Source organism: Camarhynchus parvulus, chromosome 21 (assembly GCF_901933205.1).
Source record: "Camarhynchus parvulus chromosome 21, STF_HiC, whole genome shotgun sequence".
NCBI lineage: Eukaryota > Metazoa > Chordata > Aves > Passeriformes > Thraupidae > Camarhynchus > Camarhynchus parvulus.
The window spans coordinates 3216492-3233013 of record NC_044591.1 but is presented as its reverse complement, the minus strand read 5'-3'; the positions used below and the strand labels follow the sequence as shown (position 1 = coordinate 3233013).

General features: G+C 42.3%; 1 protein-coding gene across 3 annotated transcripts; it reads right to left on the bottom strand.

The window, feature by feature from the left end:
• Window positions 1–6975: 6975 nt before the first annotated feature.
• On the bottom strand, window positions 6976–15514 carry MIIP (migration and invasion inhibitory protein). Of its 3 annotated transcripts, none has more exons than XM_030963816.1 (11): window positions 15414–15514; window positions 13882–14033; window positions 13599–13810; window positions 12601–13065; window positions 11868–11970; window positions 11304–11415; window positions 11055–11113; window positions 10481–10610; window positions 9599–9695; window positions 8740–8847; window positions 6976–7870 (listed from the first exon to the last, which is right to left on the bottom strand). In XM_030963816.1, the coding sequence occupies exons 3-11, from the start codon at window positions 13767–13769 to the stop codon at window positions 7799–7801; spliced, it is 1317 nt and encodes a 438-aa protein (XP_030819676.1). In that variant the 5' UTR covers window positions 13770–13810; window positions 13882–14033; window positions 15414–15514; the 3' UTR covers window positions 6976–7798. The 3 variants fall into 3 exon arrangements, with proteins under 3 accessions (XP_030819676.1, XP_030819675.1, XP_030819677.1); XM_030963815.1 differs by having other exon boundaries at window positions 13599–13780; XM_030963817.1 differs by having other exon boundaries at window positions 13599–13770.
• Window positions 15515–16522: the final 1008 nt, after the last annotated feature.

Sequence of the window (16522 nt, the reverse complement as noted above, 5' to 3'; positions counted from 1 at the left end):
ATTTCAATGCCAAATTATTACATTCTGGATTTTCCTAATTAAGTAATGGGCTAGAACAGACCTTAATTTTCTGTAGTAATGTGCCATTAGGCAATTATCCCAATTTATTAATGCAGTTTTAAATAACATAGTAGTCAGGACAATTGATGAGATCTGTTTGTATTTTTCCCTCCCCTCTGTGGTTTTTTTCCTCTTATCAAGCCCTATCCAAACTTTTCTAGCTAAAGGACAGGCACCACCATCACAGAGAGCTTGGAAGGTTTAAGTTACGCTGCTGAAGTCAAAGTATCTGATGCAACAATTACTGATGTGAGTACAAAAATCTGTGTGTAAAAGACTTTCCCAGAACTGGCACCAGGGAGAGTGTTCTGGCCTATTTTCCATAGGAAAACTGAAACGAGCATACCAAGGATATTTTACATATATGTCTATTCATTCCTTTTTAATGAATGGCATCAATCATTTTTTAACCCATTGGATAACTTCATTCAAATTTGTCTGAGAGGGCATTGCCATGAAGTTTTACAAAGGTTCATGGAAGAAGATGATCTTAGATAAAGGGACAAGTGGCTTGTGGCACTCATTGAGGGAAAGGCTCTTTAATGCTCCTGGGAAGAAAAACTCCACTTACACCTCCAAAGTGAAACTGGACTTCCCAGCTGCCATTCTTCCTTGGACTTCTTAATCATTCAGTTCTTTCTTGATTGAACTAGATATTTAAAAGGATAGGAAATGAAAAGTTCTTATTGTTGCTGCTGGCTTTTCAGAAAGGCTGTTACATGACAAAATGTTATTACAAGTGTGTCATAAAAGCAACACAAATAAAGAGGGTGAAGAGGTTGTGCCACAGGAACATCACAGCCTGTGTGCATTTCCAAGTGAATGCATTTTTTCAGACTTGGTGTATTTTGATTTCAAATACAACAAAAGGGGCTTTCCAAAAGAAGCCCTATCAGTAACTGGAAGAAGCATCTCCATTTTATAACAAACCCACGCTACTGTTCTCTACATGGTGGCTCCATTTCCTAGAAAATAACCTCCTCTGTTAATATGAAAAAACCCCACAGAACAAATAGAAGCAAATAACCAACCCCTCATTCTCTGGCCTTCCATCAAAGGACAATGTCTGTCAGGAAAAAAGGGGAAGCCCCTGTGAGCATGCTGTTATTATTTATGATGTTTATTTATTACACATATCTGTCTCTGATGCCTGGATCACTTTTTGCTTTAGGTGTTGAAGGTAGTGATGCCCTCAGACAATCTTTCTTGGCATTTTCCATTTTAATTCAGAAAACCCTGGAAGTCAGGGGTTGTTCAAATGCTATTTGGTACCTGGAGCACGAAAATGCAGAGACCCAACTAAGTCACAAGGGAAAATCTCCACCACATGCCCAAAACATCCCTTCAGCAACGTCTGTTCTCTGCTCTAACAGTGAGAGCCTTTCAGCAATGGAATACTCCAGAAGGATCACTGGTACACACATGTGCTCAAGCAAAAGTACTCATGACATTTTCTAATTTTGAAATAGCTCATGTTGTACTTTTACCATGGTTTCTTCTGCTTTTGAATATGTATGTTCAGTTAATATATATCTAGGTGTACATAAGAGGGGAAAAAACGACCAAGAGAAATGTTATCTCTAAAATTCTGACAGATAAAAGAGACCATGAAATTTAAAAGGATATATATTAAAATACCTTGTCTAAAATCTGTATTTCAGTGTCTGTGTTGCTTTCAGAGTGATGCCAAATTGATTTTTGCCTTTATATATTCTCTATATTCTTTACATATATATTTGTAGCTCTGTAGCCTATTACTGTATTCAAAGATAGCATTTTATCCACTCTATTAGACAGAAAGACAAAATAAATTCCCTAGGGGCTCCAAGCCCTGGGGGTCCAAGGTTTGGCTTTCTGGGAGCCAAGGTTGAAACCAGCTCCCTGAGACACATTTTCATAAAGAAAATTTACCTCCTATGTAAGAGGGTGGAAGGTTTCAGAAAAGGGTGGAAGCAGGGAGGAGTTACTTCATCACCTATGCCTCTAATTGGGGATTCTTGTCAGTTATGGTAATTTGATAAACAAATAAAAATTGTATCTGCTTTATGCTACATGTGCATCTTTGGCAATTTCCATCGAGTGTTTTGTGTGCTATAAGGATCCTTATAAAGGATAATCTTTACCTATAAGGATCTATCTATCTATCTATCTATCTATCTATCTATAAGGATATATCTATCTAATCTATCTATAAGGATAACCTTATAAAGGGTAATATAAAGAATCCCTTATAAGGAACCCCTATCACCTAACTCTGTCTCTCTTGTACTTTTAGGACCACTGAAACAGCATCAAGAGCATTTTATCAGCAGTGTGCTGACAAAAAAAAATCACCAAATTCTTGCCCATTAGCAGATGAAACAATGCCAGAGCTTCACACTACTCACCTTGGGGCACAAATTAAAAAAGAGAAGAGAAATGAAGAAACGAAGGCATTTCCTGCAATGAGCAGAAAAGCTCATCTTTAAAAGAAGCAAAGCAAGAAATGAAGGGAAGAAAGACAAGGATTACTTTCTTGCTGCCTTTCTTGATCTATTTAGGCATTTTAGCCATCAGAGAGCTCTGTGCCTGGATAGTGACACTGTGGTAACAACACACAGGGTCTCAATGATTTTAGAAATACTGAACTTCTCAGTAAAAAAAACCCCAAACTAAAAATATCTATATAATATATAAAAATATATATTAGAATATATAAATATATAATATATTTTACATATTTATTTTTATATATTTTTTATATATATTGAACTTCTCAGTAAATATATAAAAATATATATAATATATACTATAATATATATAACATCTATATAATATAAAAATATTTTAATTTATAATATATATATAATTTTTATATATATATATATATAATTTATATATATATATATATATATATATATATATATATATATATATACACTGAACTTCTCAGCAAATCTTTCCACAGGCACGGAGGACAGACAGGAGGGAGAGCAGCACTGGTGCAATGGGATCTCACTGAGATCCATCACACAGCCACTCACTGGGGTTTGAACTGGCTGTAGCTGACACAGTATTTGAAATCATATATGGAAGAAATAGAACCTCATTTATGCCACAGATTGACAAAATTCTGTCCTTCTGTGTCACTCTGGTACTGATATTTATTTGGTGACCCATGCAATTCTCATTCTTAGTATGAAATATTTGTCAATCCATTTAATTATGTGACTTTAATAGATTAAATACGCTGCAGGTACTGTTGAGAACATGATCTGAGAGCTGTCTTGATTCAGCAATTTACCTTAGTGTATTTCTCCATTGTGATCAACAATGAAGATGGTTTAAAGCTCTTGTTGTACACTTGTTAAAATGTAGCAATGGCTTAAAACAGGGTACCATCAGGAAAAAAAAAAAGGTTACCACATTAATAATAAAGATAACAGGTCTTAATTTCCACTTACACTCCTTTACATGTCATTTAGATAAATTTTATGTGGACAAAAAAATCTTATACCTTTGTTTTCATTATCTTAACTAATACTACTGCCTTACATAAAGGGACAAAATAACTAATGTAACAACAAAAAATCTGTATAAAATATCTTTTACTGCCCCATAGTAGCTTCAAAACTAAAGTACATTTTGAGTCAGACTGAAAAATGAGAAGAGCTGACAGAGAATTCGGTTCTCTTAAGAAAGCAGGGGCTTCCATGAAAGAAACCAAAATCATATCACAGAATTACTGTCCACAGGCTGAGAGAGACAGAGAGGGAGAGAGAGGGAGAGAGAAATGACCTTAGATGAGAGATCACACCATGTCTGTACTTTCAGTAATTCTGACTACAGCTGCTGGAACAGTGCTATAGTTACACATGGTCACTCTCCATAGAAAAAACTCTTGGAAAAGCAATTTGGAAAAGCACCAAGAGCTCCAGTTCTGTGCATTTTAATCCCAAATAGAAAATAAAAAAGTTTGGGGAAGACTGGCCAGGGGGTTAAAACACAGAAGTGGGACTCATTAGTTCCCCACAGTGCCATAGACATTTTTGGGTAGCTCATATCCTTTCTTGGTACTCTGGTTCTCCTCATCTAAAAGCTGAGTTTTAAAGCTTAACTAATAACAGAAACCAGATGAACTTTCCTTTGTGGACACAAGCAAAAGAAATTTGGGAATTATTAAATAATTCTTGTGAAAGAATCAAATGGGAAGATTTTCAGGATGTAGTTTTTCCAAAGAATGTAAAACTTCTTTTCTCTGACTTATTGAGCATCTCAGCCCTAAAAATTTAAGGTGTTGTTTTCCTCTTCCTGGCAGTTTTGCTCTGGAAGGGAGGAAACCAAGTCCTCAGTTTTGGTCAGCCATTATGCAGGGAGCTGGTGAAATTGAGGGGTTTGACTCCAAAGAGAAAAGGCAGAACTTCTCTTGTGTTTTCAAATTTGAGACACTCTGAAAACAAATCCTATGGGCTTTGAAAACACAAGTTCCAAAGAGATGAAAGCCCCCAAAAATTAAAGTTTGTAAATGATTCAAAAAGCAAGTTCAAGCCACATGCAGCTGTTTTACCTAGGAGTTCTGGGGAGAGTCACTGCTTGATGTGCTGATAACAAAACAGAACAAATAAATCAGAAAACTCTTGATATTAATTCTTACTGGCAGCAAGAAACACCTGATCCTGAGACACCACGAAAATTATCTTAATAGGTGAAGAAAAACAAACACTAAAGACCATCTAACACTGGTACTGAGAAGGAGGTGGGAGCTGTATTTTAACAGCTGAACTACATTGCTCTGTTCAAAGCAATCACAAATACATCATTTACTGCATCTAATTTGTCTAATTATGCAAAGCTGGATTTCCCATCTCATGAATCAGTGTTATATACATGCAATACTGTCAGAAAGGGGAACTAAACCACCAGCTTTACTACCAAAACATCAGGCAGAAGAGAAGTGACGCAAATGAGCACACACAGAGCCAGCCATTAACAGGGTACACAGCTGCCCAGACTAAACCAGCACGTTCCTAAGTGCTAAATATGGGAAAAAATATAAATCCAGGTCAAGCCTACCTCCAGGAAGAGCAGACAAGCTATCCCATATGTCTGTGCCTACACAATCAAGTCCAGTGTTTGTGTTATTTTGAGGCTTAGAAAACTCTTGGCCTCAAAACATTTCAGTATTCCTGAACCCTACAATCCCAATGCACCCCACACAGCCCCACTCTCTGTTCTCCCTGGAAATGCAGATCCAGCACTGGCTCCAGCACAGAGTCACTGTCCAAGTGCAGAAGCTGCTTCAACACTGGCTGAAATGCAAGTTTCCAAGCAGTAAGTAGATGTTTTCCTCTACAATGTACCCCCAGGTGACATCTCAGTCCCCTCCCCTGCATGGAAGGTTCTGTTCTCCAGGATTGTGTAACATGCTGCAGGACAAAGGCACCGTGCAAACCTCATTATTGCAGAACAAAACGTTCCTGTACCCACACTTGTTCCAGATTGCAAGGCAAGATGTATTCTATTACCATCTGGATGGCAGTTGTCTTCTGTCAAGTGGGCAGTTTTCTTTATCTCTTCCACAATCACTCCTCCCTCAGGGGAGACATCTGCTGATAACAGCTATTGAATGTCCCTGCATGGCTGATAAGAACTCCAGCATCCCATTGGGAGATGTGAGCCCAGAGGGAGGAGCCAAGCATTGCTACCTGGATATAATCTGGGGATTCTGGAACACCAGCACGGCTTCTGCACTGGATTTCCCAGAGGAACAGCAGCTGCCTCTTCCCCTGGATCTCCAGAGGAAGACTCCACCCTTCTCCAGGATCCCTGCTCCAGCAGAACCACCCCTGACACTGCAGGAGGGCTGAGCCACAATTCCAATGGAGTTGGGTTCTGACTCTGTCAGTGTTGTTTTGTTTTACTGCATTGTTTATTTTACCTTTTATTTTCTTCCCTATTAAAGAACTGTTATTCCTGCTCCCATATTTTTTGCGTGAGAGCCCCTTAATTTAAAATTTACAGCAATTCAGAGGGAGGGGGTTTCCATTTTCCATTTCAGGGGAGGCTCCTGCCTTCCTTAGCACACACCTGTTTTTCCAAACCAAGACAACACTCAAACTGCTCCTCACAGCAAGGCCACCTGTGCCCATCTGGCTTACACCACTCCAGCTGCCATGCAGTGGAGATGAGGGGAGAGGACATGAATTTAAGAGAAGCTTCACAAACAGGAGCATTTTCAGGCTGTTGAGCTTGCAAATGAAGGCAGGGTCCCACAGGCCTGAACCAACACACAGAGACAAACATGAGTGAGCAGGGGCAGCATCACCAACTTCTTTCATCTGTTTCTAATGGAGGGTCAAAATCACACCTCCAACACTTTCACAAGTGTGAAAGACTGAATGTATTCCCATCTATCAAGAGACATTTTGAATTCAACATTGGTACCAACCTGCATCCACCAGAGAGATCTAACATAGGTTACTCCATCTACAGCATTACCTTTTCTCTGTTTATAGTGTGGAACAGGCTTGCTGTAATTTATTTCAGGATAAATAATGGAATGTTTATGATGTCTTGAGTTTGAAGGCAAGGTAGTAAAAATGTTGAATTTGCCCTATTTGGTATAAAATTTGGCACCTAGTGTTCTATAGTCACTGGATTAATTTATTTTTAAATTAGTATTTCTAATAATGGAAATTATGTGACCAATTCCATTCAGTTGACCCTATAGATACATACACCAAAGCTAAAGTCATACTATGTCATGCTTGCAATATTCCTCTCCTTGTTTAAAAAAGTCTATTAATGTATTTAATTTAATAAATAATGTATTTCATATAAAACTAAGTGAATGCCAAGAAGCTGCACAAACCAAATTCATTCTCTCAAGTTAGCTCCCTAAAATACATTTGAGGCAGGAACTTCTGTTTCAGAAAATTCAAAGCAAAATAAAACATCAGTTTTATTGTTTTCAGACATGGAAAGCAAGATCAGTCTATGAAGTTCAAACAAGTCACACTATGTGAAGTAGTTTGGTTTGGTACAATTTAAAAATTCTAAAATGCTTTTTTGGTTTATCTCCAGAAAACTTGGAAAAGTAGACGTAAGCAAAATATGAAACCATTTTAAGGCATTATCTAGCTCACTGATGAATAAAATCTCATTTTACTTTAACATTTTTTCACAAAGTTACTCTGATGTACTACATTCTGTAGCTACATACATTGCACTGAGAATAGACTGAATTTTTAGAATTTTTACAAATCATTGAGGAATTCAAGTTTAACATGCTAGAAAAACTGTGTGTCATGTTTCAAATATATGGAAATAAACATATTTGTGTCACTCCCCTGAGCCAGGCCCTCCCCAGGCCAATTCCTCACCCTGGCATTCAGAGTTAGTGCTACACTGCTGGTCACTCAGTTGACGTGGCAGATGCACCAAAGATCCTGCACACATGACTTTATCCAGCCCCAGCTGGGACACTTCATGCAGCTCTCAGTAGCTGTAAAAGGCAAAAAATGCAAAGTGAACAGTGACTGTGCAAACTCAGATCTGTCTATTGGCTGCTCACATAAGCACATGACTATGAAAACTGGGGAAAATCTGTCCAAAGATTTATTTTTATCCAAACCACTTTGTTTCTGAGTTGTTTCCACGTGCTGTGCCCATCCCTTCCCCAGGGTAGTCATGATCCAGAGTGTTGAGGGGGTCTGAGCTGAGGGCTGCTGCCTGGTGTCCTGGTTTGCTCTGCTAAACCTCACGTGTGCCAAGTGAGGCCGTGTAGGAACTTGTCAGTTCTGGCTTCTCCTGACAATCTGGACATTGGGTCCTGGAATCCAAATAAAGAGGATATTGATCAAAGAATGCCAAAGTGACTGTTCCCATTTTGATGAAGACTGGTGAGCTGAACAGGCTTTTGCCAGTTACTCAGCTCCATTTGCTTTTTTGTCTCTGTGCATACCAGTCAGCAGAAGGAAAACATTTCCCAGTAGTGATAAGGAGATACTCTTCCAGGCATTTTTGTTTGCCCAGCCCTCAAAAATCACACCCTTTAGAGATGGGGGTGCTATTTCCATTTGTGCAATTCCCAACTGTAACCATCTTATTTTCTGAAAAATCCCTTTTTGTATAATTAAAATAAAAAGAAACTGTGTTGGGCTGTCTAGAAAAACTCAGGAGATTCTTCTGTGTTCAGCCTTGGCTGTGAATTCTGCCCATCTTCAGGGTCTGTTCTTCAGCTCAGGCTACAGCCAACATCTGGCATCACCATTTGTGGTATTTTCAGGGTCCCCCGTGGCAGGAATGAAATTATGAATCTGACTCCATGTTCTTAGAAGGCTAATTTATTAATTTATGATATTATATTATATTAAAGAATGCTATACTAAACAATACTAAAGAATAGAGAAAAGATACTTACAGAATGCTTAACAAGATACTAATTAAAAACTTGTGATTCTCCAGAGTCCCAACACAGCTGGGTTGTGATTGGTCATTACGTAAAAACAATTCACATGTTGGATAAACAATCTCCAAACCACATTGCAAAGCAGCAAAACAAAGGAGAAGCAATCAGATAATTATTGTTTTCATTTTTCTCTGAGGCTTCTCAGCTTCCTAGGAGAAGAATCCTGGGCAAGGGGATTTTTCAGAAAATATGATGGTGACACCCAGCATCTCCTGGGACTCTGTGCTTACCAGGTGAGGGTAGGGAGAAGGTTTCTCTTCCAGTGAGGCTCTCAGATCCAAACTGCTGAGCAGGGTGCTGCTGGAAGGAACCATGTTTTCCCAGCCAGCCAGGCAATGCTGTGAAAAAAGATGGGAATGCTTTTCCTTTATCTATTGTGGCCTGTTATTATTTAGAAGTAACTTCTGCATAACTGAGTAATTATTGTTTTCTGAGGAGTTTTTTATATGACTAACAGGAAATAAATGAAATCTCAAATAAAAGAGAACTAAACAGTTCTCTTCCACTTTTCTAAACTGATCTCTCACTTTGAGAACTCAAGCACCTGACCCCTCTGAACCTGTCTCAACTGACTCATCCAGTTCCCTAAACTACAAAACTAAGCTTCCTCCCACCTCTTCCCTGGAAATCTCCAGGCCTGGGCTAGGTTAAATTAACAATACTGCCTGCAGCATTGACTGGAATGGAATACAGGACCAGCAATACAACAGCAGTTTTAAATCCACCCTTGCCACTACTGATTTTGTGAATACTTTATAGACACTTGCCTTTCAGACCGCTTAACATCTGTGGAAACAAACACAGGTACTCTTAGCTATGGTTCATCCTGTTGAGAGGTCAGTGCCTGAAACAAGTCAGCCAAATCTCCACATGGCATTTCCTTTTGTGCAGTGTAAAGCACTGGAAATACGTCATACACCAAGGCATGAACTCAGAACACACCAAAGGATGTTCTGGCTATCTCACTGATGCATATCAAAAATTTTAGTGGAAACTCTGCCAAGGGAGTAAGTCCCAGATTCTCTTTCCTTTTGCTATAAAGCAAGGACCAGCTGGGGTTGTGCCTTCAGCAGGAAGGCAGCGACTTACCGAGGACAGTGCGAGATCATCTGCTGGCTGAAAGCTCCTCCTGCGATGGGCTCTGTACTTGTGGGCTGGCAAAAGGGCCCCTTTGGGAATGCTGACCCTGGAACCACACAAGGGAATCACAGAATCACAGAATAATGAGGTTGGAAGAGACCTCAAAGATCACTGAGTCCAACCTATGCCCTAACACCTCACCTAGACTATAGCACCAAGTGCCATGTCCAGTCATTTTTTAAACACACCCAGAGATGGTGATGCTATCCCTCCCTGGGAAGAGCATTCCAGTACTTTATTATTCTTTGGGTGAAAAATCTTTTCCTCATATCCAACCTGTACCTTCCCTGACATAGCTTGAGACTGTGTCCTCTGGTTCTGTCAGTGCTGCCTGGTGGAAGAGCCCAACCCCACCTGTCTACAATCTCCCTTCAGGAATTGTAGAGAGCAATAAGGTCACCTCTGAGCCTCCTCTTCTCCAGGCTAAACAACCCCAGCTCCTTCAAATGTTCCTCATAGGGCTTGTGTTCCAAGGAAGTAGGAAGTTGTAGGAAATAACTGCCCACACCTCTGCCAAGGCACAGGGAATCTGCATGCCTTCCCACTCAGAATCCAAGGGTCTAACCTCAAAGTGAACCAAGTGAACCATTTTGGATTAGGGCAGTAGACACTTTACATGTACATTCAGATTCTGGACCAAATTCAGACAAAAGATGCATTTCTCATTGATTTCAGAACTGTTCATGCTTATAGAAAAAATCAGTAAGGAGTTTTTTAACAGCAGCCTTCTACACAACTGTTGGGATGCTCTTTTCTCCTTCACCTGATCAGATTTTCTTCTCTATTGTTTCCTTTTGTTGTGGACACTACAAAGCAGTAATGCTAATTTACCTGACATGGGTTGGCTCCTCCAGTGTCCCTGGGCGTTGGTGGCTACGTGGGATCTTACACACAGGGCAGGCAACTTCTGAATCCACAGGGATGGTAAAGAGGCGCTCGTTCAATCCATAGCAGTAAACACCTGCACAGAGCAACAAACTTTCATCAGGGTTCTTGTTTGTCACAAGGTCCCTGAAGCCAGCCAAAAAAGCTGTGTTCTATCACAGCACCACATCTGCATTCTATAAAAAGAGCTGCTTTTCCTGAAATATCTTATACATTTCCTGTCCCCAAGTAAGTTCCTAAAAAGCAAAACCAAAACTTCAGCCTCTTTAATTTAGAAACAGAATATTAGCCAATTACAAGAAACCCTAACAAATTGAAACGACACTGAAAGTGGATCCCTAGAAGACTCAAGTATCTTTGGAGTAGGATGTTGAACTGGTTGAAAAGCTGGAGCTGAAAATAACACATTCTTGCTGGTCTTGCATGACATGGTGCTCTCTCAGGTAAAGAGGTAAAGGCGGGAAAAGACTGCTTAGTTCTTTATTCACAGAAATTGCATTAGGAAGAAATATGATCTTACACTTATGAGAACCAATTATCAAATCCAGTTCTTGTTCAGGACCTGTGAAATCCTCGGGCCTACAGAAACACACAAGAAAATCAGTTAGTGACAGAAGGGCTGGCCCTCTGCACAGCACTGTACACATGACTGAGAGGTAAATAAAGACCCTCACAATGTCCTGCTCCAATCAGACTATGCTTATCATTACTACAGGGATTACTAAGGGATTGAACATTGCTGCTTCAGCCCTTCCCCACTCCAACTTACTCCAGGTGCTGCTGATGAATGCAGGTTTCTCTGTTGGACTGTCGGAACTCCTGCAGCTCAGCAAAGTATTGCTCAGATTTTTCTGTTACTGGAGATTTTGTATCAAGAAGCCCTGAGAATACCAAGGAAAGAGAATGATTAATGATTTTCAATGATTTACAAAATTTGGGAAAGTACCAAAGCAAGCCTCACAAGATACAGTCCAAACAAAATAATGATAATGAGAAGGGCAGAACATGATGTCAAGCCAGAGATTTACTGTGTGGTTTGGGTCCCTTGCTGCACTCATTCATTCCAGGTATTTGCTATCCCTTCTGACCTCACCAGGCTTTGCCATTTGTTGCCTGAATTCCCATATCACTGCCACCTCACCACTCCAGGTAAGCACAGGTCGCCTCTAGTCTGGAGAGGGGCCTCAGACAAAGCTACAGCTCCCTTCTTGGGACCTGCTCCATTGGCCCTAGGACAGCAGTTCCATCACACTCCAAAGGGGTCACAGACTGTGTTTTAACTCTAAATATCACCACATCACACTGAGAGCTTTCCTTCAGAGTTAGGATTCACCTGCAATCCAGTCATAGCCCAGGAAAGGACGGGCAGACCAGCTGCTGACAGGCATGGCATCTTCTTTAGGGTCAGGCTGAAAAGTCACATGGCGAGTTTCCTTCTGAAAGAAAACAATTCATAACAACTTCCTAATCACCTGACAGGACATTCAAAGGCACAGCTGAGCAGACAACCAACAGATGGGACAGCTGTGGCTTAGTTTGAGACTGGATTCCATCTATGCCTCTACCAGTAATTTGCTCACCAGCTCTCTGCCTCGTCAATAAATAAAACAGAAAGAGGAGACAGGGACTTGCCCAAATAAGGCAGGATTTTTCAGAGCTTTAAACAAAATGCTGAGCTACATCACACATCACCAAAGATAAGGCAACCTGTGCTGCCATGGAGGATGATCACAGCCAGGGCCTGCCCTTCATGCCTAAGGAGACAAACTGTGGAACAGCAGCACTGCAGCTGCCTGCTCTCCCTCAGCACGTGGATGACATGTGCAAAAGCCAGACAACACTTCACAGTGAAGTGTTACAGATTTCTGGTCTTTCAGATCACTGGCTCAGGAAAGCAGGGCCTGAACAAACTGCCAACAGCCCCTGCCTGCTACAGCTGGGAACAGCTCTGGCCCCAAATTTCCAATTCACACAGTGGGAACAGGGGAGGTAAGAGTCACCCAGCCCTTCCTCCTCATCATTCTGTTGACTTAGGAAAATAAGAAAAGCATTGGTTTAATATTTACCTTCAACTCTTTGGACTGAGGCATCAGCAAGACTGATTTAGGGCTGTGGGGCTCTCTGATGACCACATGCTGCTCACCAGTCTCTTTATTTTGCACTCTGCTCAGTGATGGCCCTGGATGACTTTTCTCATGGAAACCATGCAGCAGAGCAGACTGTTTTCTGTTCTCTCCATGTCCCAGGAAGAAGGATTCTTTCTCTGGACTTCCTTGAGCACCACCATCCCCATCCACTCTGGAGATGTCTCTGCCACACATAATGCCTGCAGACACTGGCATAACATTCTTCTCTTTCCCAGGAAAGTTGGAATCAAAACCTGCTCCTTCCTGTGTCTTTGCTTGTTGTTGCTGTACCCCTCTGGCACTGCTAATGTATTTAGGAGATGAACTGAGGGCTGGGCCAGCTCTGGGTTCCACAGACACCTTTATTCCAGGGTCAGATTTTACTACATCGACCTGATTTTCCTTCTGTAAGGACAGACTCTCTTAATACATTATCAGTCAGACTACAAATACCTTTTGTAAGAACATTTCACTCACTAAATCAACCTCTCATTCTAGTCTGTTCACTCCTTTAAATTCCTGCAGGGGAAAAAGAAAAATCCTTATGCTCTGGAGAGTGTAAGAAAGAGATCCACTTCCAATGGAAGCTTTTCCCTGCTTTTCCCTATATGCAGCTTTTCCCAGTTTGAGTAACCATTGAACTTTCAGCCCTCGTGCTCAGAAGACACTAAAGGATTTTTTTCCACAATGCTCATTCCTATCTTAGAAGAAGAAACTTGCCTTAGGCAGGAACTGATCTCCAAACCCAGGAGAACAGATTGAGACCACAGAGTAAACAATAACCAAAGGACAGCTACTTTTCTAACAGACTCCATATTCCACATACCACTTTCTAAGAGCTCTTCCATGTCCATATGTCTCCTTGAGCACACCAAAGCACAGGCAGAGCTGCTGTCTGTCATAGAGGCCCATTTGCTCCCTGAATTTCTAGCACATACCACTCTCCTGGACAAGAGGATCAATCTCTCAGCAGATGCAATGCCATGATGAGATGCTGGAAGGAGCTCCTTTCTGGGAAGTCCTCTTCTCATCTCCTCCTGCTTCATTCTCAGCCTCTGCAGAAGGTCCTGGCTGGCCTGGCGCAGCCTCTTCAGGAGCTCTACGTCCATCCTACAAAAACCTTTTAATGTAAAGCCAGAAGGAGAGTGAACTACATAAATTCACTACATTAAGTGAAGAAGCAGACACACTTCCAGGGGAATTTTCCTAAAAAATACTTACAGCTGTTGAAATGTTGATTTTGCCCCTGAGAAATCAGCCAGTCTCAAAATTCCTTATGCTCAGAACCAGCACCATGAGATGCTTCTCTCCCCTTGGATAAACTGCCAAATATTTTGCACTCAGAAACTAGGAGCTGACTAAACGAAGAAACTCTGACAGAGGAAACAGCAAACATGAAAAACTCACATCAAAAACCTAAATAAAAGATATTTGGTTTAGAGGCTGTTATTTAGGATATACTTATGCATTTCTGCAGTAATGTTCTTTTGAAGCATTGAAATTTATATTGTGATAACACCAGGATGCTTATAAGTTCAAAATATAACTAATTAATGTGAATATCTGCTACATGCAAATGAAATACAGAGTCAAAGCTGTCTTCCATGTTCCCTGGGCAAAAAGGCTCCAAAAGGATCAACTATGACTCAGGACTACAGTTCAGGCAATTCCAATCCCACAAATTAATTAAATTAAATCCTGCAAAGGGATGCCCTTTTATTAGAAGAGGGAGGTGAAAAGGAGTTAATAAGCAGACAAAAAAATAAAACCTTGTTTGACTGAAAGGCTGTCACACTGTTTAACATCTTCACAATATCACAAGCTCCTCTAAATTTGCAGAAAGTGGATTTTCAAATAAAACAGCTGCAAACTCTAAACCCAAACTCCCACACTGCTTTTGGCTAGACTGATAAATTATGTTCTCAAGAAGACTTTGTGTTTTTCTGGGACCTTTTGTTCTAAAGGATCCCCAAAACCTTCTGCAAAGCTCATCTCATTTGTTTTTGCATCTGCTACCTTGGCAACTGGACATGAGGAATCAAATGCACATGTGATACAACAGCAGTGGGAGGAATCAAGAGCACTGCTAACTATTAACAAACTACAACATCTCTGTTACAAAAAATAAGGGAGAGGCGCACTACAAAACATAAAAATAGAAATATCAGTGTTGAGGCACTAAAATTGAGACAATTTGGAAAAACCAGTAGTTCTCACAGCCTTCACAGGACAAAGCTAATAGATTTGATGAGCGTCCACTCATCATTGCTTATCAGAAAGCAAATACTCGGGAAATAACATCAGTCAAGGGACTTTCTGGAAGGGTTTTACCAGATGAGATCCGCTCTTGACATAATCTACAAATCCTTCATGTCCAGCTCCGGGGGCTCAGGTTTATGAAACTGCTGTAATTTGAAATCTTTCTGAAAAGGAGCTTCGCCTCCCGCAGTTAATAAACAACGGTTGTGTGGGGAGCTGAGAACCCTGCGAGGAGGTTGTTTAAACTCCGCGCTGCTTCTGCTCAGATGCGCTGGCTCGGACCTCCCAGCTCACGAGCGAGAGACCGAGCATTGTAAAATTGTAAAATCCCCCTTTTCTATCCGAGAGGCCGGTCGGGCAGCGGCAGAGATCGGTGAACTCTTCCCTCCCTCCCTCCCTGGCAGTGCGGGGAGCCCGCGAGTCCCGCCCGGCCCTGCGGCCCCGGGGCTGAGGCGTTCAAAGTCCCCGCGCCGGCCCCGCGTTCCCCGGCCCACCTGCGCCGCCCCCGCCGCTCCGGGGGCTGCCCGCCCGCTCGGGGAGCCGGGGGATGCCCGGCCAGCTCCAGCCGCCGCCGGGATTCCCCCCGGGCGGCCCCGGCGCGGCCGTTCGAGCGGGCGGGCCCGCCCCACGGCTCCCGGCATGCGCGGGGCCTGCCCGGCCCGGCCGCGGGCCGCAGGAGGCGGGGTAGGGCTATGGACAGAGCCTTGGTGCGACCCTGAGGGGCCTGCCCGGCTCGGGACAGATCCCCGGCCCGGCACGGCCGCGGGTAGAGCTCGGGGACAGAGCCTTGGTGTGACCCTGAGGGGCCTGGCCCAGCCCGGCCGCAGTAGGCGGGTTAGGGCTCGGGACAGAGTCTTGGTGTGACCCTGAGGGGCCTGCCTGGCCCGGGACAGAGCCCTGGCACGATCCTGGGGGCTTGGCCCGGCCCGGCCGCAGGGTAGAGCTCGGGACAGAGCCCTGGTGGACCCTGCGGGGCCTGCCCGGCTCGGGACAGAGCCCTGATAACGATCCTGCTCCCCACGCTCCATTTCGGAAGGGTCTCGTACCCCCCCACAGGCCAAAGGAGTTGTTTTTGAGAGGAATAGCGGATTTGTCTTTACAAACAAGCTGTGGGGCTGCTGGTAGATAAAACTAGCTCTATAAAAGAAATAATGGGAAGGATTCCACTGATTGATGAATGGGAAAAGAGATTTGCTTTTACAAATAAACTTTAAATTTGCTGATAAATGAAATTAGACATTGAGAGATGAAAGAAACAATGGGGAAGAAAAACCCTAAATTCCCTAAGAATTAAAAAATAAAAGGGAGGGTTGTACATTAGAGGGAAATCTTTGGGATCAGGCATTCTGGGAAGTCTGAACCTCTCAAGTACCTCAGCCAATGGGGAAAGAGAGAAGGGAAATGTAGCTGGGAAATTGGGATAAAAAGGGAGGCTGCATCCTCCAAAAACGGGAGAGATCCCAGGGGAATGCCCCATGGCCTCTCCCTTTATTGGAATAAAGTCAAAGGACTCCTCTGTCTCCTTTTTGGACGTAAACCTCTGGTGTTGGTGGATTAATTTCCCTAACATTTTGAAACCTTGTCACAGGAAATCTGGCCTTCT